The 27,976-nt window shown below is 36.2% G+C and overlaps 1 protein-coding gene across 1 annotated transcript; it reads left to right on the forward strand.

Annotated features, from left to right (window-relative positions):
- Positions 1-22,439: 22,439 nt before the first annotated feature.
- LOC125235826 (protein ALP1-like) lies at positions 22,440-27,340 on the forward strand. The gene is made up of 2 exons (XM_048142421.1): positions 22,440-22,855; positions 26,468-27,340. The coding sequence occupies exons 1-2, from the start codon at positions 22,566-22,568 to the stop codon at positions 27,147-27,149; spliced, it is 972 nt and encodes a 323-aa protein (XP_047998378.1). The 5' UTR covers positions 22,440-22,565; the 3' UTR covers positions 27,150-27,340.
- Positions 27,341-27,976: the final 636 nt, after the last annotated feature.

The raw sequence follows: 27,976 nt of genomic DNA on the forward strand, positions 1-27,976 counted from the left end.
TACAACTGAACTGAGAGAGGAGCAAGCCCGGAATGAATCATGGAGGGACGCAGCCTCCTTTTATACCGAAAGTACAATAGGTCATTTTAGAAATTTGCAAATTAACATACATTTCTTTAGAAGTCGTACATTGTACGGCCTAGGCCATAATAAGAGAAGTATTTGACGACCGGTCTGGCGCAGTCGGTAGTGACCCTGCCTGCTACGCCGCGGTCCCGGGTTCGAATCCCGGTAAGGGCATTTATTTGTGTGATGAGCACAGATATTTGTTCCTGAGTCATGGATATTTTCTATGTATATAAGTATTTATATATTATATAATATATCGTTATCTGAGTACCCACAACACAAGCCTTCTTGAGCTTACCGTGGGCCTCAGTCAATCTGTGTAAGAATGTCCTATATATATTTATTTATTTATTTAATTAGTGACCTGATTACTTCTGGAGTGGATCTGTTGGATATAAGAATGGCTTGACCCATTTTACTAAATGCATCAATTAATGTTAAATAGAGATTTCCTTCAATTTTAAAAAGATCTATAAACAATTCCTCAAAGGGTTTTTGTTGGGTTTGAATGACTTGTATAAGCGGATTTAAAGGTTTTCTATCGTATTTCATTCTTTTGCAAACATCACAGCTATTAATGACACTAGCAATTATTTCCTTCATTTTAGGGAAATAATAACGTCTTTTTAATTTATTATTAGTTTCGTTTACTCCTCTATGACAGGTTTTTCCTTCATGATATTTAAGAATTATCTCTTTTTGTTCTGTTTCATCTCGTAAAACAGTTAGTTAGTCTTTGCGTACATTCAGTGAATGGTACGGAACTTTTATCAAATAAATTTGCTACGGTTTCATTGAATGCATTCCTTATTTTAGGTGAGTTAAAATATACGAAATATTTTTTACTTGGATCTAAATGTATTTTAATAAATGATTCTATCGTTTTCGATTCTAAGGGTAAGAATACTTCCATAATTTTAGGCTTACTAAGTATTCTTATTTCATCTCTATACCAATTTGTCAATATAATTTGATTATTTTTTATATCAATTGCTTCATGTAATACAGGAATTACATAATGGTTATTAGAGTTGTTTGATATGTCTTCATATTCTGTGTCATCTTCGTTTTCGGATGCGGTCAATGTCGTTTCTGAGATGTCATCTGGTATATCAACACTAACGTTTGGATTGGAAGTTGATGGTATATTTTGGTAATTAGGGTTATTATTATCAGTATCGGTAATATCTAAAATATTCAATTGAATTCTCGATAAAGCGTCAGCATTTGAGGTTTGTTTCCCTTGCTTATATATTGTCTCAAAATCATACTCCTGGAGTCATAGTCTCCATCTAGTTAATTTACTATTGGGTTCCTTCAGAGAATACAACCATGCAAGGGGTCTATGGTCCGTATATATTTGGAATTTCTTTCCGTAGAGATAAGGTCTAAAGTGCCTTACTCCCCATAGTACAGCTAATAACTCCTTTTCAATGGTACTCTATCTCTGTTCGGCGGCATTCAGGGTTCGGCTAGCGTAAGCTATAGGCTTATCGCTGCCTATTGGACCTTGAGATAATACAGCGCCTAAAGCTGCGCTAATGCGTCAGTCGTTAAATTAAATGGTTTATTGAAATCTGGATATTGTAAGACTGGTGCATTCGTTAATAATGTTTTACAAGTTTCGAAAGCATCAGTAAATTCTTTAGTGGTTTCGATTTTTTGTCCCTTTTTTAACATTTGTGTCATAGGTTTTGTTAATTTTGCGAAATCTGGAATAAATTTTCTATAATATCCTACTAATCCGAGAAAACTTTTAATTTCTTTAGCTGTTCGTGGGAGAGGATATTTTAGAACTGCTTTTATTTTGTCATTATTAGGTTTTAGTCCATCTTTTGTTATATTATGTCCTAGGTATAGAACTTCCTTTCTAAGAAATTCTGACTTGTCTAACTGTACTTTTAAGTTAGCTTTTCTTAAGGTTTCAAAAACTTTCTTTAGTCTCGTTAAGTGTTCTTGAAACGTTGCCGAAAATATGATTATATCATCTAAGTATATAAGACAATGGGTACCATGGAGTCCTCGAAGGATGTTATCCATGGCTCTTTGAAAAGTAGCAGGAGCCGTTTTTAATCCAAAGGGCATCCGCTTAAATTCAAAGTGTCCGTTGTTTGTACTGAATTTAGGCTGATCTTCAGGGTTTACCTCTATTTGGTGGTACCCTGAGGCTAAGTCTAAAGTTGAGAAATATGTGCTGTTTCCTAGTTTATTGGTCAATAATGCCTTCTCCTTGACTCAGTGTAGTTGGGATTATGACCCTTTGTTCAGTACGTGGTTGGACCGTTATAGTTAGTATGGGGATTTTCTTTCGCTTCCTTACAAGCTAATTGTAACCTATACTTAAGTTCTAGGTAATAATTATCTGGGTTATACAAAGGTTCAACGTCACAGACAATTCGGCAAGGCATATGACTCCTTTTACCAAAAACCAATTCATAAGGCGTGTACTTGGTGATAGAATGTACGGTATTGTTATAGGTAAAGCACCAAAACGGTAACCAATGACTCCAAGCTTCTGGATGCTTTTCGCTCTGTATGCGCAGATAAGCGCCCAAATGCTTGTGTGAGTTTTCTAAAGAGCCTACAGTTTGATGATGATAAGCTGTGGAATTCGTTTTTTCTATTTCTAATAACTTACATATTTCTGTCATTGTAGATGACATAAACTCGGTTCCTCTATCTGATACTATTGTTTTGGGTATCCCAAATCTTAAAATAAAGTTCTTAACTAAGGCTTTAGCTACACTAACTGTATCTTTACTTTGTAAAGGATACGCTTCAATGAATTTACTTAAATCGCATTGAACAGTTAAAATATAGGAATTATTATCTATATCTCTATCAATAGGACCTACGATATCTAGAAATATTCTTTCAAATGCACTTGATGTCGTAGTGGTTATAACCATTGGTTGTTTTATATTTCGAGAATATTTCATTTTTTGACATTTGTCACACTTACTAATAAATTGTTTAAGTACGTCATTTTCGAGTTCTGGCCAGTAAAAATTTCTCTTTATATTATTTATCATTCTCCGTACACCTGCATGCCCCGCGGTTGGCAGCAAATGATAGTCATTTAAAATCAATTTCATTTCCTTTTTATCATAAATTCTTTTTACGCCTCTTAAAACACATATTCGCGGACCGGTCCACGTTTTAACTCTTCTTACTTCATTTATTACTTCTTTTATGAATAACGCGTTATTATCATCTTTAATTATACATATTTTGTTGACATTTATTTTATTACAAAAATCACTTAATTTCTTCACAAATTCTGCTCGAGTAAAATGTGATTTGAAATCAAGGTTAATGTATAACATATTAATACTTGAGGCATACGCAAAACACTCGGTTTCAGCTATAATTTTCTTCTCACGCTTTACTTCCTTTATTTTTTTACCATCTACAAGTCTCATCTCCACCGAACCACACGGAATCCGTAATATCTCCACGACTCTTGATTGATCAGTCCAATTGTCAATGGGTTTACTAGGGCTTTGAGTGGCGGTTGAGTCCTTACTTTGATTTAGACGTTTAGTTTGCGCTCTTGTTAATACGGATACTACTTCATTATTAAGCTCTTTCAACTCGTCTGATGTGATACATACTCTTGATAAAGCATCTGCTACTACATTATCTTTTCCTTTTACGTACGCAATTTTAAAATCATACTCTTCCAGAATTAATCTGAATTTTAATAATCTATTTGAAGGGTCTTTCATTCCAAACAGGTATACTAAAGGTTTATGGTCTGTCATTACTGTGAACCTTCTTCTAAATAAATAAGGTCTAAAATACTTTATTGACCACACTATCGCAGTCAATTCTTTTTGAATAGTGGGGTAATTTCTTTCCGCCTTGTTTAAGGGTCTGCTAGCATATGCTATTGGTTTCATATCACTGTTACAAAGAACAGATCCTACGGCAACACCTGATGCATCTGTTTGAAGTATAAATTCGTTATCTTCACTGAAATTTGGAAATTGTAGTATTGGTGGTGACATTATTGCAGATTTTAAAAGTTTGAAAGACTCTTCACAATCCATTGTCCAATTGAAATTTACATTTTTCCGACACAAATTATTTAGTGGTACTGTAATAAAAGCAAAGTTGGGTATGAATTTACGATAATAATTACAAAATGCAACAAAGCGACGTACTTCGTCTGACGTCATTGGTGTTGGGTACTTTTGAATTGCTGAAATCTTATGTGGGTCTGGCAAAATTCCCTTTGATGAAACTACATGTCCAAGGTATAACATTTCTGTTTTTAGAAATTGACATTTGTTTGGATTTAATTTTAAATTGACTTTTTTCAGCCTTTCAAAGACATCGATTAAGTTTTTATTGTAAATTTCTAAATTTCTTCCAAAAACAATAAGATCATCTAGATAAACAAAACATTTGTCATATGTCAAACCAGACATTGCAACAGTCATAACCCTGGAAAATGCATTAGGTGAAATACGGAGTCCCATGGGTAAACGTTTCATGGAATATTGGCCTGAACTTGTCGTGAAAGCTGTTAGTTTTCGCGATTCTGGTGTCAATGCTACCTGATAATAAGATTGACTCAAATCTAAATGTGAAAAATATACGGAACCTGATAAGGAATCTAATATATCGCAAATATTTGGCAATGGGAATTTATCTTCCTCAATAGTGTTATTTAACTTTCTGTAATCATTTCCTGGATCTACTTTTTTAGGTACCAAAAGAATGGGGCTAGACCACTCACTGCTGGTCTCCTCAATAATATCATCCTGTAGCATTTGACGAACTTGCTTATCTATCTCCGGTTGTAAACTTTTTGGTAACCTATACGGTTTTACATATGTAGGAGAAGCATTCGGTTTCAATTGTATTGATTGTTCGTAAACATTTGTAGTCGTAAGCTTATCGCCCGGTAAGTAAAATATGTCCGCATACTTTGCGCAAATGGACTCTATCGTGTCACGTTCTTGGGAATGTAAATGATCAAGTTTCAACTGGGATAATAAAGTTTTTGCTCTTCCCACGCTGTTATTCTCTGATTTAAAATTGCATATATAATATTCACTTAAGAAACACAATTCAGGTTTGAATATAGATAACTCTACCGTTTTTTCGCTAACGTTCAAAATTTTAATCGGAATTACACTATTATTAGGTGTAACTATCAAACTTGCTAAAATAAAATAATGTATAGATTCACATCGCGGTGGCAGAGTTAAAAAGTTAATCGAAATCTTTGGTTGGCTGTACATTGGCAATGTATGTTGAGAGTGCAAGTTTTTAAAAGTAATGGTAGAAGTTTCTAAGTCTATATGGGATTGAAATGCATTTAAGAAATCTAGTCCTAAAATACCATTGGTTTTACATGGTAGATTGTCAAATACGTAAAATTTATGTGAGAAAGTGATGTTATCCTGTGTTGTTAACGTCAGAATAACATAACCTTCTGAATAAACTTTTCCACCCAAGCCATTTACAACAATATTGTCGTTATATATTTGAACATATTGAGAAGATAACGCACGTTTATCTATAGCACATAATGATGCGCCTGTGTCTATAAGCCATGAACACTTCTTAGTTCCCAATTTCAAAAGAATATATTTCGTGTCGCTATCGAAAGTAAATACATGATGTTTAATATTAGTCTCGAAAAAACTGACTCCTTCCTGTTTCATTATTTTCTGCTGTTGGTAAGGGAGTATCTACTCCTGGTTGTTGTGCGGTGTACACTTGACCTTGGTTACCTCTGGGGCAACGATTATTATATCGATTTGACCTTAAGCCGAACCTCCTGGGAAAACCACTAGTGTTGGTCCGTCCCCTGTTGTATCTAGGGTAGTAAGAGCTACTCCCACGATTGTATGAATAACCTTGGTTACGAGGATAATATCCGCGTGATCTATAATTGGAATTCGCTCTGGCTATATCGCCTCTATAATGTGAAACTCTATTTGGCTTACCTCTGTAGCTGAGAACCACGTTTGACGATGAGGGCTGTGCCAGCTCCTCGTCTTCGGCAGCACGTGCTGCATCCTTTAAAGATGAGTAATCGCGAGCTGCGATTATAGTGCTCAGGCGTCTATTTCTAAGCCCATCTGCAAACTTTTTGATAGCAAGTTTTTCATTTATGGGACTTAAAATCTCAAAGGCTTGTGTGTTACAATTCGCCTGTGAAATTGTAAGATCCACAAACAGTTGTTCAATTTTATCTGCATATTCAGAAATTGTCAACTCTTTTTGAGAGATGCTGTTGAGTTGCGTTAGTAATGAATTAGGTGATTTTCTCGTTAATAATTTTTGTTTCATATCAGTAATCAGTTCCTCGCAACTGGAATAAGTTTTTTTTAATTTCAATTTAGCGGATTTCGAAAGTCGCGTTTTGAGAACGAAGTTTATAAGCATATTTTTGTTAGTAGCATCTTTCAAATAAGAGTTGTACATTTCGACACTATCAATTATTTTTTCTGTAGTTTCTTCCGTACCGTCCATTACCATCACCAAGCTAGTTGCCGTTTTTATTTCAAAGTTATCCATTTTTACGTCTTTGTTTATAACTGACTCACAAGTAATATAACTTTTTATTTTGGCATAAACTGCCTCAATTTTCTCTATAATAGGATCTAAATTGTAATCCGAAAATTCACTAGAGGTACATTTTACATTACATAGTACTTATCTGCTAAAGCTATCTTATTTTCAACTAAATCCTTACTTGTTTCTCTTTTTGCACCAAGTTTTCGTAAGCTTACTTGAATTTCAGAGATTTTTGTGTATATTACTTCTAATTCACATGCCATTAGATTTACGTTACATTACTAGAACGACATCTTATAACTATTTTACTTAATACATTTTAGGATTTTGAATGTCTCGTTTTATAGAAAACATGTAAAAAAAACCGATCGGGAATCACGAATATGAACACGAACACTCATTAACACTATTACTTAAATCACTCACTGTTGTAGTAGGATGATGGCCATCTTCGACGAAAGGACTCCATAAAACTAACCTTGATCGTCCGCTCAAACCGTGTCCTCTTGTGGTGCCGTCGGTTTCCGCCCGGATATACGCATTGCAGTGCGGCGTATAAATTCGGCGCTTATAGTTCGCCGTATCCACTGCTGTTGTTGCTTCTTATATTTCTTGTATAAAATCAGCAAGGCTGCCAAACCAATTGCTGCCAGAAGGACGCCCACCAAAATGTTATTGAGCGCCAAGCCGCCGTGAAGGTCACTGTCGCTCTCGGAGGCCGTATTTTTCCCAGCCCCCGCAGTCTGCGCTATAATCACCTCCTTGTCCTCAGTTTTGGAGTAACTTTTCCCCATTTTGATTGGTGTACCGCAACACAAAATAAACAATGTCTAAATAAAGTTCTACGCTCACACGGGCACGGGAATAACTGTTTGCGCTTAGTGGCGGTGACCGGTGACTGTCCGAGTCCCAGCAATGCACTGTCCTGTCTCGCACTCATAATTCAAGGTGATAACGTCCTATTATAAATTAATTATAAGAGAGCACAGTTGCACTGCCTACGTGACCGAAATTGTCCCGTCAGCGGTTACGCGGCAAACAAAGGCGTCAAGTAGCAGGATCGCCATGAGGTGTGGTGCGGGGAGTAGTAAATAGGAATACGTGTGAATCGTGTTAAAGACTATTTATTACTGAATAAACCACAATACAGTGAATGATATACTTACAGCTAGGGTTGTCACATATAACTATAACTAGGGTCTCCACCTCATATCGCTGCTTCCCTGGGGTTTAAACGAGAGCAAAAGTTCCTATATACTCGACTGGGTGATAAATAGGAATGATAAGTAACATTGTCGTCTGTGTCCTCGTTGTCATACTGGTTTTCTTGGTTATTAACCATATTATGCATGAAGGATGGTCTGAAAGTTTGGTGGTTTGGACGTGTCCAGTGATGATTCACATTAGATGTGCTCGGTTTCGACGACGATGGTTTATGTTTTGGGGTAAATGCAGGTTTATTTGTAGTCTGATTTGCCCTATTCTTTTGATCTTGATTATTGGACGAATGTTGCGGTTTCTGAAACCTGTTTTGACTATTAAAGTTTTGATGACCCTGGGGTCTATAGTGAAAGTTATTTCTTGGCGTGGCATTATTAAATGATGTACCAGCATTAAAATTAGTTTTACGCGCGTGTATATTATCATTATTGTTATTCGTGTTGGGTTTAATTGTGCGCCTATTTTTGTAATAGTGCTCGTCAAAATGAGCTTGTTCAAGTGCTAGCTTTAAAGCATCTTCTAAAGATTGCGGCTCTTTTATTTGGATCGTTCTTAAAATTCTCTCTGGTATATTATACAAAAATACATCTAGTGCAGTTTGATTGTAAATGGTCATTTTTATTTGCATAGTAGCATGATCGTATCGTACTCCTAATTTAGCAAATAATTGATTTTTTACCGATTGAATCCTTGCGCAAAAGTCATTTAATTTTTCTCCTTGCTTTATTTGTAAAGTTTCTAACTCTGTCTTTAAATGTTTTTCTGTCCGTTGGTCTCCGAAATGTTGTATTAGAAGGTTTTTCAATAAAGTCCAATTTTGAGCAAGATGGTCATTTTCTGACACTAACTCGGCGGCTTTTTCCACCATTCGTGAAGTTATAACTTCTAAGATATACTTAAAGCGTTCTTCCAAAAAAATTGAGTCTCCGTAGGATTGTTGTAAGACAAAGTCACATTTCCGCAAGAACCTATTCAACTGTCTAATAGGATCTCCATTATATGTGGGAATAATTTTAACCATTTCCCCTATGGTTGGCATAGTGGGATTCCTAGATTGTGTATTTTCGGCGGACCGCTGTGGATCCACGCAGACCATGGTCCCGTCGGAAGTATGGTGTTGAGCTCCACCGACAGGAGCAACTGGAACTCGGCCGCGGGGTCAACGGGGCATAGTAACGGGTGCCCAATCTCAGCCTCAAACACACTAATGAACTCCTCACGCCATCCCCATTAGTGCGCAGGGTTGTCATCAGCAGCCCAACCCCATTTGTCATAGCAAACGAATACGACAATTGGTACAAGTACCACAAGCAGGAGTCAATAATAGTTACGTCAGCCATGGCGAAAAGTAAGATAATTAATAAATAACCCATCACATTTACCATTATATAAAAGAGAAATAATCCCTGATTCAATACAAAATGAACCCAGATCATCAAATGACACCACCCAAATAAGGCATAACTCACAACAAACGTATTGTTAGATAACAAATATCATGTTAAATGTTACTATCTATTAATAAGAAATAATGTATCTCTTAACCATGAAAGGTGATCTAAATGCCATTAAGATAAGTTAAGAACACCCAAGTAGCAATAAGAAAACACTTTGTAAGCAAACAATGTATTCAGCTAGCTTTAAGATCTATTTTCATATATATTAACCAAATGTGTAACCAATAGAATTAAGAACTAAGATTTATTTTAATATGTTAAACAAAAATGTATAATCAATAGAATTAAGTACATAAACGTAAGTCAAAAATAGTTTAAGTAATGAACTATTTTTGTCTTGAAAAAAAAAGGGGAAAGCTGTAGTGAGGTCACAGTCATAGCAGCGTCATACACTATCACATCTTAAATTGATAACCTTTAATAGAGAACATTAGATTAACAATAAGATAATAAAGTATCAAGTACCAATTAACCTTTGAAATATGAGCACATAGTATCATGGAATAGATACCATGATAACTCCCACATTAATAGATAATTAGATAATATCCTACTATATAAACACGATGTATCTTCAGTCAAATATACAGAGTTAACCACAGTCTTGTCTTATTACTTACCTCCGGTACCTCATACATTTTAGGCACACCTAGAGGAGGCATTTGATGTAATGGGCAGTGGTATTCAACTCTAGCGAAGCCTGATGGTAAGTCAGGTCGGTAGGGCGAATATCTTCCTACATCATCAGTACCATCCTCGTAACTAGTCTCATTTTCTATATTTAAAGCATTTGGCTACAGTTCTAAGTTTATTCGTTTAATGTTGAAACCTAATCCAAGTCTTATTATGCTCTTCTCCTTGTCCAAGAGGGTTTAACACTGTAGTCCGCCCATGGTGTCGCGCCAATCACTTTTTTGAAAGCTAAAAATTTAAAGAAAGAAAAAACACCTCTCGTTTGACAGTTGGTTGACAAGTCATAACGTCTCAATTAATAAATATTTGACTGATCCATTTACTTATCAGGAGCTTCATTCTGCGTTGTTTTCTAGAAGAGATACATCATTTGGTCTTGATGGTATTCCATACATTTTATTAAAAAAACTAACCTCAAATTGCCTTAACATTCTTCTAAATATACTGAATCGTTTGTGGAAGGAAAATTCTATACCTGACGAATGGAAGACAGATTGTTTGGTTCCTGTTTTAAAGCCTAATAAAGACAAGCTATTGCCCGATTCATATCGACCCATAGCTCTCACGTCCTGCGTCGGTAAGATATTTGAACAACTTCTAAAACAACGTCTAGAGTTCTTTGTAGAGCAAAATTGTCTTTTACCTTGCAATCAATTTGGTTTTCGCAGAGGGCGGTCTTCTCGTGAAAGCATTTGTCAGCTTTTACTTGATGCTCAGGATAGTTTATCCAAAAATCAGTATTGTTTGTCTGTTTTCTTTGATATCGCCGGTGCCTTCAATAGTGTCAATATTTCTGTTCTTTGCAATGAGCTGTCAATATTAGGAATTCCTGGAAAAATAATAAATTGGATACAAGCATTTTTGAGCAATAGAAAAGTATTTGTTAAATTTAATAAGCATTTATATGGTCCAAGATATTCGTCGTTAGGTGTCTGTCAAGGAGGGATTCTATCCCCATTAATTTTTATTTTATATATTAGGCAATTAAATGTTATTTTGGGACCAAATGTACAAAATTTACAATTTGCAGATGATTTAGTAGTTTATGCGTCAGGAACTGATATAAACTTACTAGCTGCTACGTTAAATGAGGCACTTGTAAATTTAAATCAGTACTTTTCATACCTCAATTTAAATGTTAATCAAGCTAAGTCTAAAGTTTTTGTTTTTGGTCGTAAATGCTCTGCTTTACCTAATATTTTATACAATAGTATTCCACTGCCTATATCATTAGACATAAAATTTTTAGGTGTTACTTTCACTCCAAAACTCTCATGGACAAAATACATTAATAGTATAACAACTAAAGCAAACAAAGCATATAACGTACTAAAATCTATCTGTGGCACTACGTGGGGAGCAGATCCCAAAACACTGTTAATGTTATACAAATCTCTTGTCCGTAGTCACTTTGAATATGGTTTCCTTTGTTTTGCTGGAGATAGCAAATTAGTTAATACTTTGGATAAAATACAAAACAAATGTATGCGTACATTACTAGGTGCCTTTAAAACTAGTCCCATTGGTGCTTTGCAAATTGAATCAAATCTTCCACCTCTTGCTGTCAGATTTCGTTATTTGAAGGAAAGATTTATCTTAAAGCTTTACAGTTTGCCAAAGAATTTGCTTCTTACCAACTTGATCGCTTCTCAGTCTGCTTTATTTCAGAAAAAAATGTTTGTTTTACAAGATTTTTCTTGTTTTTATCACTCCCTTCTAGATTTTCATATATATCTAAATGATGATGTTCTTCCCTGTTACGCAGGTACATTTCAAAGTAAATATTCGGCAATGAATATAATCATTGACTCAAATCTGACTTCTAAGGAGGAAGTTTATTTATTATTCTCAGAATGGACTAATTATAAATTTATTTATACTGATGGGTCCAAAAATAATGATGCTGTGTCCTTTGCAATTTATCAAACTGAAAGTAATAAGGGAGTGGGGTTCAAAATTAATAAATATTCTAGTATATTCACTGCTGAAGCAACAGCCATCCTTTTTGCTCTGAAACATATTAAAGAGAAAAATCAACTTGACAAAAACTGGATAATCGCTAGTGATAGCATGAGTGTCTTAAAAAGTCTTAGTAATAACAAAATTAATGCTAGCACTAACTATCTAATTTTTGCTATTAAAGAATTATGGTGGGAATTATCTTTAATTAACATTGATGTTAAATTTGTCTGGATACCATCGCATATAGGAGTTGAAGGAAATGAAAATGCAGACTTTTTAGCAAGGACTATTGTTAATGTATCTTATCCTGCGTCGTCTAGTTCTGTCAGCAGGGATTTGAATGTGGCATTACCATATTCGGATGTAATTTCCAACCTAAAAAAGCGCATGGCTAGTCATTGGGGAAAACTTTGGTACTACTGTACAGAAGTAGAAAATAAAGCACATACATATTCACTACTAGATGTCTCTGTTAATAGTAAACCTTGGTTTTGCAAACTCAAAAAATTTGTCCATAGAAAATTTTACTCTACAATATGGGTCTGGCAAAATTCCCTTTGATGAAACTACATGTCCAAGGTATAACATTTCTGTTTTTAGAAATTGACATTTGTTTGGATTTAATTTTAAATTGACTTTTTTCAGCCTTTCAAAGACATCGATTAAGTTTTTATTGTAAATTTCTAAATTTCTTCCAAAAACAATAAGATCATCTAGATAAACAAAACATTTGTCATATGTCAAACCAGACATTGCAACAGTCATAACCCTGGAAAATGCATTAGGTGAAATACGGAGTCCCATGGGTAAACGTTTCATGGAATATTGGCCTGAACTTGTCGTGAAAGCTGTTAGTTTTCGCGATTCTGGTGTCAATGCTACCTGATAATAAGATTGACTCAAATCTAAATGTGAAAAATATACGGAACCTGATAAGGAATCTAATATATCGCAAATATTTGGCAATGGGAATTTATCTTCCTCAATAGTGTTATTTAACTTTCTGTAATCAATTACTAAACGCCATCCCTTTTTTCCTGTTTGATCTACTTTTTTAGGTACCAAAAGAATGGGGCTAGACCACTCACTGCTGGTCTCCTCAATAATATCATCCTGTAGCATTTGACGAACTTGCTTATCTATCTCCGGTTGTAAACTTTTTGGTAACCTATACGGTTTTACATATGTAGGAGAAGCATTCGGTTTCAATTGTATTGATTGTTCGTAAACATTTGTAGTCGTAAGCTTATCGCCCGGTAAGTAAAATATGTCCGCATACTTTGCGCAAATGGACTCTATCGTGTCACGTTCTTGGGAATGTAAATGATCAAGTTTCAACTGGGATAATAAAGTTTTTGCTCTTCCCACGCTGTTATTCTCTGATTTAAAATTGCATATATAATATTCACTTAAGAAACACAATTCAGGTTTGAATATAGATAACTCTACCGTTTTTTCGCTAACGTTCAAAATTTTAATCGGAATTACACTATTATTAGGTGTAACTATCAAACTTGCTAAAAAAATATCTTCTTGTAATTGCTTCGGCAAAACAACACAGTCATCAGTCATATTTTTATCTATCTGTATATAATGTATAGATTCACATCGCGGTGGCAGAGTTAAAAAGTTAATCGAAATCTTTGGTTGGCTGTACATTGGCAATGTATGTTGAGAGTGCAAGTTTTTAAAAGTAATGGTAGAAGTTTCTAAGTCTATATGGGATTGAAATGCATTTAAGAAATCTAGTCCTAAAATACCATTGGTTTTACATGGTAGATTGTCAAATACGTAAAATTTATGTGAGAAAGTGATGTTATCCTGTGTTGTTAACGTCAGAATAACATAACCTTCTGAATAAACTTTTCCACCCAAGCCATTTACAACAATATTGTCGTTATATATTTGAACATATTGAGAAGATAACGCACGTTTATCTATAGCACATAATGATGCGCCTGTGTCTATAAGCCATGAACACTTCTTAGTTCCCAATTTCAAAAGAATATATTTCGTGTCGCTATCGAAAGTAAATACATGATGTTTAATATTAGTCTCGAAAAAACTGACTCCTTCCTGTTTCATTATTTTCTGCTGTTGGTAAGGGAGTATCTACTCCTGGTTGTTGTGCGGTGTACACTTGACCTTGGTTACCTCTGGGGCAACGATTATTATATCGATTTGACCTTAAGCCGAACCTCCTGGGAAAACCACTAGTGTTGGTCCGTCCCCTGTTGTATCTAGGGTAGTAAGAGCTACTCCCACGATTGTATGAATAACCTTGGTTACGAGGATAATATCCGCGTGATCTATAATTGGAATTCGCTCTGGCTATATCGCCTCTATAATGTGAAACTCTATTTGGCTTACCTCTGTAGCTGAGAACCACGTTTGACGATGAGGGCTGTGCCAGCTCCTCGTCTTCGGCAGCACGTGCTGCATCCTTTAAAGATGAGTAATCGCGAGCTGCGATTATAGTGCTCAGGCGTCTATTTCTAAGCCCATCTGCAAACTTTTTGATAGCAAGTTTTTCATTTATGGGACTTAAAATCTCAAAGGCTTGTGTGTTACAATTCGCCTGTGAAATTGTAAGATCCACAAACAGTTGTTCAATTTTATCTGCATATTCAGAAATTGTCGACTCTTTTTGAGAGATGCTGTTGAGTTGCGTTAGTAATGAATTAGGTGATTTTCTCGTTAATAATTTTTGTTTCATATCAGTAATCAGTTCCTCGCAACTGGAATAAGTTTTTTTTAATTTCAATTTAGCGGATTTCGAAAGTCGCGTTTTGAGAACGAAGTTTATAAGCATATTTTTGTTAGTAGCATCTTTCAAATAAGAGTTGTACATTTCGACACTATCAATTATTTTTTCTGTAGTTTCTTCCGTACCGTCCATTACCATCACCAAGCTAGTTGCCGTTTTTATTTCAAAGTTATCCATTTTTACGTCTTTGTTTATAACTGACTCACAAGTAATATAACTTTTTATTTTGGCATAAACTGCCTCAATTTTCTCTATAATAGGATCTAAATTGTAATCCGAAAATTCACTAGAGGTACATTTTACATTACATAGTACTTATCTGCTAAAGCTATCTTATTTTCAACTAAATCCTTACTTGTTTCTCTTTTTGCACCAAGTTTTCGTAAGCTTACTTGAATTTCAGAGATTTTTGTGTATATTACTTCTAATTCACATGCCATTAGATTTACGTTACATTACTAGAACGACATCTTATAACTATTTTACTTAATACATTTTAGGATTTTGAATGTCTCGTTTTATAGAAAACATGTAAAAAAAACCGATCGGGAATCACGAATATGAACACGAACACTCATTAACACTATTACTTAAATCACTCACTGTTGTAGTAGGATGATGGCCATCTTCGACGAAAGGACTCCATAAAACTAACCTTGATCGTCCGCTCAAACCGTGTCCTCTTGTGGTGCCGTCGGTTTCCGCCCGGATATACGCATTGCAGTGCGGCGTATAAATTCGGCGCTTATAGTTCGCCGTATCCACTGCTGTTGTTGCTTCTTATATTTCTTGTATAAAATCAGCAAGGCTGCCAAACCAATTGCTGCCAGAAGGACGCCCACCAAAATGTTATTGAGCGCCAAGCCGCCGTGAAGGTCACTGTCGCTCTCGGAGGCCGTATTTTTCCCAGCCCCCGCAGTCTGCGCTATAATCACCTCCTTGTCCTCAGTTTTGGAGTAACTTTTCCCCATTTTGATTGGTGTACCGCAACACAAAATAAACAATGTCTAAATAAAGTTCTACGCTCACACGGGCACGGGAATAACTGTTTGCGCTTAGTGGCGGTGACCGGTGACTGTCCGAGTCCCAGCAATGCACTGTCCTGTCTCGCACTCATAATTCAAGGTGATAACGTCCTATTATAAATTAATTATAAGAGAGCACAGTTGCACTGCCTACGTGACCGAAATTGTCCCGTCAGCGGTTACGCGGCAAACAAAGGCGTCAAGTAGCAGGATCGCCATGAGGTGTGGTGCGGGGAGTAGTAAATAGGAATACGTGTGAATCGTGTTAAAGACTATTTATTACTGAATAAACCACAATACAGTGAATGATATACTTACAGCTAGGGTTGTCACATATAACTATAACTAGGGTCTCCACCTCATATCGCTGCTTCCCTGGGGTTTAAACGAGAGCAAAAGTTCCTATATACTCGACTGGGTGATAAATAGGAATGATAAGTAACATTGTCGTCTGTGTCCTCGTTGTCATACTGGTTTTCTTGGTTATTAACCATATTATGCATGAAGGATGGTCTGAAAGTTTGGTGGTTTGGACGTGTCCAGTGATGATTCACATTAGATGTGCTCGGTTTCGACGACGATGGTTTATGTTTTGGGGTAAATGCAGGTTTATTTGTAGTCTGATTTGCCCTATTCTTTTGATCTTGATTATTGGACGAATGTTGCGGTTTCTGAAACCTGTTTTGACTATTAAAGTTTTGATGACCCTGGGGTCTATAGTGAAAGTTATTTCTTGGCGTGGCATTATTAAATGATGTACCAGCATTAAAATTAGTTTTACGCGCGTGTATATTATCATTATTGTTATTCGTGTTGGGTTTAATTGTGCGCCTATTTTTGTAATAGTGCTCGTCAAAATGAGCTTGTTCAAGTGCTAGCTTTAAAGCATCTTCTAAAGATTGCGGCTCTTTTATTTGGATCGTTCTTAAAATTCTCTCTGGTATATTATACAAAAATACATCTAGTGCAGTTTGATTGTAAATGGTCATTTTTATTTGCATAGTAGCATGATCGTATCGTACTCCTAATTTAGCAAATAATTGATTTTTTACCGATTGAATCCTTGCGCAAAAGTCATTTAATTTTTCTCCTTGCTTTATTTGTAAAGTTTCTAACTCTGTCTTTAAATGTTTTTCTGTCCGTTGGTCTCCGAAATGTTGTATTAGAAGGTTTTTCAATAAAGTCCAATTTTGAGCAAGATGGTCATTTTCTGACACTAACTCGGCGGCTTTTTCCACCATTCGTGAAGTTATAACTTCTAAGATATACTTAAAGCGTTCTTCCAAAAAAATTGAGTCTCCGTAGGATTGTTGTAAGACAAAGTCACATTTCCGCAAGAACCTATTCAACTGTCTAATAGGATCTCCATTATATGTGGGAATAATTTTAACCATTTCCCCTATGGTTGGCATAGTGGGATTCCTAGATTGTGTATTTTCGGCGGACCGCTGTGGATCCACGCAGACCATGGTCCCGTCGGGAAGTATGGTGTTGAGCTCCACCGACAGGAGCAACTGGAACTCGGCCGCGGGGTCAACGGGGCATAGTAACGGGTGCCCAATCTCAGCCTCAAACACACTAATGAACTCCCTCACGCCATCCCCATTAGTGCGCAGGGTTGTCATCAGCAGCCCAACCCCATTTGTCATAGCAAACGAATACGACAATTGGTACAAGTACCACAAGCAGGAGTCAATAATAGTTACGTCAGCCATGGCGAAAAGTAAGATAATTAATAAATAACCCATCACATTTACCATTATATAAAAGAGAAATAATCCCTGATTCAATACAAAATGAAACCCAGATCATCAAATGACACCACCCAAATAAGGCATAACTCACAACAAACGTATTGTTAGATAACAAATATCATGTTAAATGTTACTATCTATTAATAAGAAATAATGTATCTCTTAACCATGAAAGGTGATCTAAATGCCATTAAGATAAGTTAAGAACACCCAAGTAGCAATAAGAAAACACTTTGTAAGCAAACAATGTATTCAGCTAGCTTTAAGATCTATTTTCATATATATTAACCAAATGTGTAACCAATAGAATTAAGAACTAAGATTTATTTTAATATGTTAAACAAAAATGTATAATCAATAGAATTAAGTACATAAACGTAAGTCAAAAATAGTTTAAGTAATGAACTATTTTTGTCTTGAAAAAAAAAGGGGAAAGCTGTAGTGAGGTCACAGTCATAGCAGCGTCATACACTCACACATCTTAAATTGATAACCTTTAGAGAACATTAGATTAACAATAAGATAATAAAGTATCAAGTACCAATTAACCTTTGAAATATGAGCACATAGTATCATGGAATAGATACCATGATAACTCCCACATTAATAGATAATTAGATAATATCCTACTATATAAACACGATGTATCTTCAGTCAAATATACAGAGTTAACCACAGTCTTGTCTTATTACTTACCTCCGGTACCTCATACATTTTAGGCACACCTAGAGGAGGCATTTGATGTAATGGGCAGTGGTATTCAACTCTAGCGAAGCCTGATGGTAAGTCAGGTCGGTAGGGCGAATATCTTCCTACATCATCAGTACCATCCTCGTAACTAGTCTCATTTTCTATATTTAAAGCATTTGGCTACAGTTCTAAGTTTATTCGTTTAATGTTGAAACCTAATCCAAGTCTTATTATGCTCTTCTCCTTGTCCAAGAGGGTTTAACACTGTAGTCCGCCCATGGTGTCGCGCCAATCACTTTTTTGAAAGCTAAAAATTTAAAGAAAGAAAAAACACCTCTCGTTTGACAGTTGGTTGACAAGTCATAACGTCTCAATTAATAAATATTTGACTGATCCATTTACTTATCAGGAGCTTCATTCTGCGTTGTTTTCTAGAAGAGATACATCATTTGGTCTTGATGGTATTCCATACATTTTATTAAAAAAACTAACCTCAAATTGCCTTAACATTCTTCTAAATATACTGAATCGTTTGTGGAAGGAAAATTCTATACCTGACGAATGGAAGACAGATTGTTTGGTTCCTGTTTTAAAGCCTAATAAAGACAAGCTATTGCCCGATTCATATCGACCCATAGCTCTCACGTCCTGCGTCGGTAAGATATTTGAACAACTTCTAAAACAACGTCTAGAGTTCTTTGTAGAGCAAAATTGTCTTTTACCTTGCAATCAATTTGGTTTTCGCAGAGGGCGGTCTTCTCGTGAAAGCATTTGTCAGCTTTTACTTGATGCTCAGGATAGTTTATCCAAAAATCAGTATTGTTTGTCTGTTTTCTTTGATATCGCCGGTGCCTTCAATAGTGTCAATATTTCTGTTCTTTGCAATGAGCTGTCAATATTAGGAATTCCTGGAAAAATAATAAATTGGATACAAGCATTTTTGAGCAATAGAAAAGTATTTGTTAAATTTAATAAGCATTTATATGGTCCAAGATATTCGTCGTTAGGTGTCTGTCAAGGAGGGATTCTATCCCCATTAATTTTTATTTTATATATTAGGCAATTAAATGTTATTTTGGGACCAAATGTACAAAATTTACAATTTGCAGATGATTTAGTAGTTTATGCGTCAGGAACTGATATAAACTTACTAGCTGCTACGTTAAATGAGGCACTTGTAAATTTAAATCAGTACTTTTCATACCTCAATTTAAATGTTAATCAAGCTAAGTCTAAAGTTTTTGTTTTTGGTCGTAAATGCTCTGCTTTACCTAATATTTTATACAATAGTATTCCACTGCCTATATCATTAGACATAAAATTTTTAGGTGTTACTTTCACTCCAAAACTCTCATGGACAAAATACATTAATAGTATAACAACTAAAGCAAACAAAGCATATAACGTACTAAAATCTATCTGTGGCACTACGTGGGAGCAGATCCCAAAACACTGTTAATGTTATACAAATCTCTTGTCCGTAGTCACTTTGAATATGGTTTCCTTTGTTTTGCTGGAGATAGCAAATTAGTTAATACTTTGGATAAAATACAAAACAAATGTATGCGTACATTACTAGGTGCCTTTAAAACTAGTCCCATTGGTGCTTTGCAAATTGAATCAAATCTTCCACCTCTTGCTGTCAGATTTCGTTATTTGAAGGAAAGATTTATCTTAAAGCTTTACAGTTTGCCAAAGAATTTGCTTCTTACCAACTTGATCGCTTCTCAGTCTGCTTTATTTCAGAAAAAAATGTTTGTTTTACAAGATTTTTCTTGTTTTTATCACTCCCTTCTAGATTTTCATATATATCTAAATGATGATGTTCTTCCCTGTTACGCAGGTACATTTCAAAGTAAATATTCGGCAATGAATATAATCATTGACTCAAATCTGACTTCTAAGGAGGAAGTTTATTTATTATTCTCAGAATGGACTAATTATAAATTTATTTATACTGATGGGTCCAAAAATAATGATGCTGTGTCCTTTGCAATTTATCAAACTGAAAGTAATAAGGGAGTGGGGTTCAAAATTAATAAATATTCTAGTATATTCACTGCTGAAGCAACAGCCATCCTTTTTGCTCTGAAACATATTAAAGAGAAAAATCAACTTGACAAAAACTGGATAATCGCTAGTGATAGCATGAGTGTCTTAAAAAGTCTTAGTAATAACAAAATTAATGCTAGCACTAACTATCTAATTTTTGCTATTAAAGAATTATGGTGGGAATTATCTTTAATTAACATTGATGTTAAATTTGTCTGGATACCATCGCATATAGGAGTTGAAGGAAATGAAAATGCAGACTTTTTAGCAAGGACTATTGTTAATGTATCTTATCCTGCGTCGTCTAGTTCTGTCAGCAGGGATTTGAATGTGGCATTACCATATTCGGATGTAATTTCCAACCTAAAAAAGCGCATGGCTAGTCATTGGGGAAAACTTTGGTACTACTGTACAGAAGTAGAAAATAAAGCACATACATATTCACTACTAGATGTCTCTGTTAATAGTAAACCTTGGTTTTGCAAACTCAAAAAATTTGTCCATAGAAAATTTTACTCTACAATAACCCGAATGCGCATTGGCCATTATTGTTTAAATTACCATCTTCATCGTAAAAATATAGTTCCCTCTCCTTTTTGTGATCGCTGTCAAATGCAAGAACCTCAGTCTTTGGACCACATCATTTTTATTTGCCCGTCCTTCGGCATACAGCGCCTTGTGCTGATGGATGAGCTACTTAATATCTATGGGGCACCTAATTTAATCCCGTCTTCAGTAACGGATTTATTAAAGGAGGCTAAAACTTATATTTCTTTGTATAAATTTGTATATAATACTGTAAATATGTTGTAAATAAGTACTCTTTAATTAAATTAATATTCTTAACGGATTTGACTAAATACCTGGAAGAGACGCATTATGCATTTTATTGACTTATTATCGTACTTACTGGATTTGACATAATATTGGAAGGAAGACTTATGAAATTCAAAACAAGATGAATAAGAAAGGCTATGACGAAACAACTGAAAGAGACGAATTTTTTATTGAGACAACTGAAGACATGCTTACTGGATTTGATACATGATATTAAAAGGAAGACTAATGAAATTAAAACAAGAAGAATAAAGGAAAATAGAAATACTTCACTCAAGACGAGGCGGTATGGCCTATGGTCCTAGCCTGTCCAGAAGGACGAAGAAAAAAAAAAATAAATAACGTCTCAAGTGCGCGCGTTAATCACTGCGCCTCTCGTTAATTTTATCTAAAATATTGTGTTTTCTTATGAAATTGTGATTATTTATCAATTTCAGTCGATATGTTAAATGTGTTACATATGAAAATAGTGTATATGCCGTATATTAGTGAATTTAGTGCGTATAACATGCAACACAAGGTTCCTAGCTCCGACAAATACGGATAGTTTGTAGTTATTGGTAAACAATTATCCAGCAATGAAGGTATGTTTTTACATCATATTTAATAATAAGGACTACTATACGAATTCCGTATTAATAGTAAATTGATTATACTCGTATTACAATAGTTGCAATAACGAATGATAGACTGAATGATAAACTCAAGAAATTATCTCCAGAACCTGAACCTATAGAAACGGAAACGACGCCGCCGAGGGAGACAAATCAGGATGAAGAAACTTCGCCTGATAATAAGGACTTGGATGCTGGTATGTGTAATTAACCATCTAACTGTTCTGTGTATTTGTTCACATCTACTATTCCTTTAAAACACTTGGGTTTATAAATTTATGACAGATAGACATATTACTATCTCAAAATTAGCGCTACCACACAGCGGGTAGACATATTACTATCTCAAAATTAGCGCTACCACACAGCAGGTAGACATATTACTAATTCAAAATTAGCGCTACCACACAGCGGGTAGACATATTACTATCTCAAAATTTAGTGCTACCACACAGCGGGTAGACATTCTCTGACCAAAAAAGATAAAATTTTAGTTTTTGGGGTGCCCCTCCAGTACTGCATAATTGACATAGTTGTCCTTTCTTACTGTAAAGGCTGCCACACACCGCAAAGCGGGACGGGAGCGGGACGGGCGCGGGTCGCTAGCGCCGCGGTAGGCGCGCGTGACACGCGCGCTGGCTGCGCGGTGAGGCACACACTGACAATGCCCGAATGTCGGCGCGACGGACCCGCGCGGGTCCCGCGGCGGGAGCCGCGCGGGTCACGCGGCGGGAGCCGCGCGGGTCACGCGGCGTGACCCGCGCGGGTCCCGCGGCGGGAGCGCCGCGGGCCCGTCGCGCACTTAGGCGTATCAAAGAGCGCGCCGCCACAGGAACATTACACTGGAACACAGTGGCGTACGTGGCAACGCGGCAGTTCATTTTAAGATGTCGTACGAATCGGACTCGGACGAAGAAGACTTTTTATTACTTTTGGCTCTCAGCCGTAAAAAGAGAATATGGGTTCACGATATAAACAAAAAACGGGAACAGTATGGTGAATATCACCGTCTATGCAGGGAGCTCGAAAGTGACGACGATCGTTTTTTTAGTTATTTCCGCATGTCCAAGAATAGTTACGAAGAATTGCATCAACTTTTGGAGCTGCAAATATCAAAAAAAAACACTAATTACAGAGCTTCTATAACATCACGACAAAGGCTTGCGATTTGCATTCGGTAAGTGTCGTCATACAATGTGATTCATATTGTTTTATATGTAAGTACCTACTTGCGCAAAATAAGATACCCATGTATAATAAAAATGGAACGTAACGACTGCATACACCGTTCCATTTCCTTTGAAACTAGTCTCTCGCCGACATTTGGTAGATAAATAGCTGTAATAAATACACAGTATATATCTGTGTCTATAATGCCTCTATCAGGATTTGAACCTAGGACTTCTGCTTAGCAGGCAAGGTATTATAGCTACCTAGGCAAGGTAAGTACTAGCCTGCCAACTAGGCTGGGAGGCCGTTCCACAGGATTTCCAAAAAACAGAAAACAGATATTTATAATCTTATTTATTAGGTATAAAAACTAAACATTTATGGCGATGCCAACATTTTAAGAAATTACACAAATAGGTACCTATTTGGTTCCACTTACACTTTACTAATCATATTGTAACTCCTAATTAACCAACAAAAATAAAACTTAAAAACATCTCAAACAAAACACAAATAAAATTCGTTTTAGCAATAAACACTATGTATAGTGTAACAGTGACGAGGAACACGTAGATAATTATTTATTTTGTTTATCTTAAGCCAAAACTCCATATTAATTGTACTTACTTAAGTGTATGTAAATGAGTTAACATATTAATAGACACTCAACGTAAAAATCACAGATTGATCTTATTAGGTATAAATTTATTTATTCTATACCTACGTTACTACTGGTACTAACTCGATAATTTATAAACGTCACTTAAACCTATATTAGTTACTAAGTATATTGTTTGTTCTTTCAGTTATTTAGACATTTATGATTGTGAGAAAAAGTCAAAGCATATTTTAACTTATATGTTTGAATAACGTTTATGAATAAACGGTTAATTGTATTGTACTCGTATAAGGAATATTGTATCAAACCAGGTAATTTTCAGCTCGCTATGGTGACAGTAGGTATGTCTTACGAATGTTTAAGTACGATTAGCCATAATTACAGATTATTTTAATTAAATATTAATCATTTTGTACCTGCAGTACTCATGCAAAATCACTAAAATCAGTCTTATATCTAAAGATTAAGTACTTTGTACTCATTTAAACTCAGGCGAATTTCACTTATTATTTCGCGTACACTTACTTCTATTAATTTCCTGACGTTTCTAGCAGCATGCCGTACGCTCGTTGTCGCAGGCAGGCAGCCTATCTGCCACCATGAGCGTTACGACACGCAGGAAACGTCAGAAAATTAATAAAAGTAAGTGGACGCGAATACACCCCGTTAAATGTAGGTACGAGCACTTTACCCAAAACAATCAGTCTTTTTTTGATAATTTGGTAGGTAATATTATAGGTAAAGGGCTATAGATTAGTATAAATTCGCGATCGCGAGTTCGTTGATTCAGTGTCTTCGGTAGACTCTTCTTGTAAATCCTCAGAAATCATTGAATACGAAGGCAACATAACTTGAGTCATTTGATTAGCTGAGATCGCTTGGTTAGCTGCTTCATCTAACTCAGTTTCAGCAAACAATTGTGCCAATTTAATTTTCAAAGCTGCTTGCTTATGCAAAGGAAAGGTTTTGAAAGAACTTGCATAGCTTAAAAATAAATGATCTACTCCATCATGCACCTCTCTCTTTTTGTTTTTAAGATAGTCTAATGCTTTGTCGATATCAGACTGTCTTTGATGGCGAAGGGCCGTCGGGGGTGGTGGGGGCGGGGGAGGTGATGGGCTGCTTAAATTTGAATGTACGAAGCCACTGCCTGAGGCAATCTCTGTGTCGCTAGAGAGTGCCCTTATAAGTCTAGGAGTGGGTTCCATAGAGGAATCCAACTCCAACTCATCGACCTCTTCATTAGAGCTTTGGTTTTGGTTTGTGACGCCAATTTCTTCGGTATCCTGCTGTGGTTGAGATTGTTCAACTACTGCCGTCATATTCGATGCTGTTGGACGAGGCTTTAACGTGTCATCTAGAAATCCTAGTTGGTCGCTCCACATGTAATAATAATTTTTTCGACCCGCTCCTGTTGTTCCTTGAACGTTTTTTTTGTGCTTGACGTATCCGTCTCGTAGAGTTTTCCATTTACTTCTCACGACATTTCCTATAATGAACAATACAAGTTACTTTTACTGCACATAGTGTAGGAAAAGTAAAATGTTTACTAACGTTTTACTACTTTATACCTAGTTAAACAGTTGTCTCAGATAAGATGATTATATATATACACCGTGCTCCCGAATAACCCGAAAGATTTTAACAGCGATCATATTTAGAGACTAAAACGTCTTACAATTTTTTCTGGATTCGGCCTAGTTTCAAAAATAATGCTGTTTTTTTACAAAAAAAATGTTTGCTATAACTCAGTACAGAACGTAATTTAGATTTTCATTTTGTCTATGCTGTTTATCGCATAAACCAATGAAGTAATGCATTTTCAATGCGAGACGAGAAGAAGAGAAAGAAAAATATATTAATAGCTCGGTACCCCGTAGTTAAATTCCAAAGCTAAGAATTACGAAATATGCGCCAAAAGCTCTTTTATCAAACTGTTATTATTAAAAAGCGATTCAGCAGATAAGCTTATGGAATTTATTTTGTCACTTTCAGAAGTGGTCGTGAAATCGAAAATGTTTTTTCTTTAAATAGAGTAGATATTCGGGTTTGCCTTGTATAATCGTCTCGCATTTAAAATGCATTGCTTGATTGATTTATGCATTTATAAAAGCAGAATAATATTTTGAGTGAAATCGAACACTGTGCCTATCGTGTAGGTACCTTACCAGGTTATTTTTGTATGAAAAAGTCTAACCGTTGGCGTCGCTCTGTGAGTTCATCAAGTTAATTCATAGGTAACTTAATCATATTTAAATTATTGGGCGGAATTGATCGAAATGTCATAAAAATACAACTTATTTTTGTTTGAATGAATATCTCGGAACATAGGACGATAAACAGGTGCGCGGCGCACGCACCGGCCTCGGCCGGCACAGGCGGCATTTATCAAAGGCGTCAAAGCAAAGCAAAACACCGCCACGCGTTGCCCCTGGTGGTTTTACGACAAACCAATCTGCACTTAGCGGTTTAGACAATAAGTATCATAACAGTTTAAACTTTACTCTAAGGCACTAGTTTTTGGTATTAATTTAATGCAACACAGAGCATCTAAATAAACAAAACTATTATGAATGAACATGATCCATAATTTACGTAACTTATACTACGTCATAGTAGATGTTACCTAGTTAAAAAACCAATAAAAGGTGTTTTGTTTAGTTTAATTTTATTTTAGTGTAAGATAATTTTGTATTAACTTTGTACTGTGTTATCATAATACTCGTACATATTACGCGCAGGTGACTCCTCTGGAGTTGCAGGCGTCCATAGGCTGCGGTAACTGCTTACCATCAGGCGGGCCGTATGCTTGTTTGCTACCGTCGTAGTATAAAAAAAATATATTAAATTTTTGTACTTAAATGTTATTCAGTTTTAAATAAAATACTCTACAGTTTTTAGAGACATTTTAGATACCCGATATAAAAGGTGACATTATTTATTTTGAAATAAATGTTGGAAATGTTGATTACTTAACTACCTATTCTATATTTGCTTCAGGTATTTGTCAACTGGAGATTCTTTCCAAACCATAGCATTTTCTTTTCGAGTCGGAAGCAGTACGGTATCCCTAATAGTTCGAGAAGTATGTAAAGCAATTTGGGACACACTTCAACCAATTTATATCCCTGCGCCAACAGAAGCAATTTGGAAGCAGTCGGAAACAGGGTATCGAGAATTATGGGGTTTCCCTAATTGCCCAGGCAGTATTGATGGCAAGCATGTAAGAATAGAATGTCCAAGTAACAGCGGGTCGCAGTACTATTGTTACAAATCATACTTCTCGATTGTTTTGCTTGCCATCGTCGACCCGCATTATAAGTTTTTGGTAGTAGACATCGGGAGCTATGGGCGACAAAGTGACAGCGGAATATTCGAAAACACGGTTCTGTATAAAGAGTGTGTCGCAGGAAAATACATTTTGCCGCCAAAACCGCTGCCAGGCACCAATGATCCTGTGCCACACGTATTGATAGGAGATGAGGGGTTCGGCCTGAAACCGTTTCTGATGAGACCTTTCCCGAAGACGGCGGCATTACACGACGAACGAAAAAAAAATTTAACTACAGATTGTGCCGTGCGCGACGTACGGTCGAGAACGCCTTCGGCTTGTTGTCTGAAAAATGGCGTGTATTTCATCGACCCATCTCGTGCAACGTCGAAACAGCAACCGACGTTGTAAAAGCGGCGTGTTGCTTGCATAATTACGTCAGAGTAAAGGACAGCAATACATACGGTTTTAATGCCCACAATGAAGAAAATGCATTACGGGCATTAAGACCGACAAACCAACGCGCGCAAACAGAAGCATTTCTAATTAGAGAAAAGTTTGTGACTTATTTTAATAATAATCATTAAATACAATAAATATCGGCACTCGTTTTTTAATTTTACTTTCCATATCAAAAGCATTAGAACGCTAAATTGAACCGTATTACAGTACTGTTAGAGTGTAAATTACACTGAAGAATTTTCAACATTACTTCAAGCGGTTTTTTACCACTTCAAGTAAAAAATTCTTCAGTGTAATATGCACTCAAATAAATGAATACGAAAATATCATTACTTACCTGGTAGGTTTACTTCGATACCAATATTTTCCCACAATCTCTTTTTGTAAACTGTGTTCCTGTACCATTTATCTTGTAAATCATACAAGCATCTGTGCCTACGGACGGATTCTATAATTTTTTCGGAAACGTCCATTTTTATTGCCATCAGCCAGCGCACTCGGCGCGCGCGCGCATGTCCCGCCCCGCGCACGTCCCGCTCCGCTCACGACCTGTTGTGATTGGGCGGGTTAGCGCGGGACGGGCGCGGCGCGGAGCGGGGCGTGCGCGGAGCGTCGGTGTGTGGCACCGTATTTGATTCAGTGTTATACAGCGCGGCGCTCGCGCCCCGCGCCCGTCCCGCTCCCGTCCCGCTTTGCGGTGTGTGGCAGCCTTAAGCAAGTGCTAACATATAATGGTTAGACAAGTTCTTTATTTTGCCCTGTCACTCAACAACAAT

This window comes from Leguminivora glycinivorella, chromosome 18 (assembly GCF_023078275.1).
Source record: "Leguminivora glycinivorella isolate SPB_JAAS2020 chromosome 18, LegGlyc_1.1, whole genome shotgun sequence".
In the NCBI taxonomy this organism is placed as follows: Eukaryota; Metazoa; Arthropoda; class Insecta; order Lepidoptera; family Tortricidae; genus Leguminivora; species Leguminivora glycinivorella.

What these genes read in the sequence shown, in the direction of transcription:
- LOC125235826 (XM_048142421.1), top strand. Translation starts at nt 22,566, where the DNA reads ATGTCGTACGAATCGGACTCGGACGAAGAAGACTTTTTATTACTTTTG. An exon ending in AGGCTTGCGATTTGCATTCG is followed by an intron (nt 22,856 to 26,467) that starts GTAAGTGTCGTC and finishes TATTTGCTTCAG; the next exon opens with GTATTTGTCAACTGGAGATT.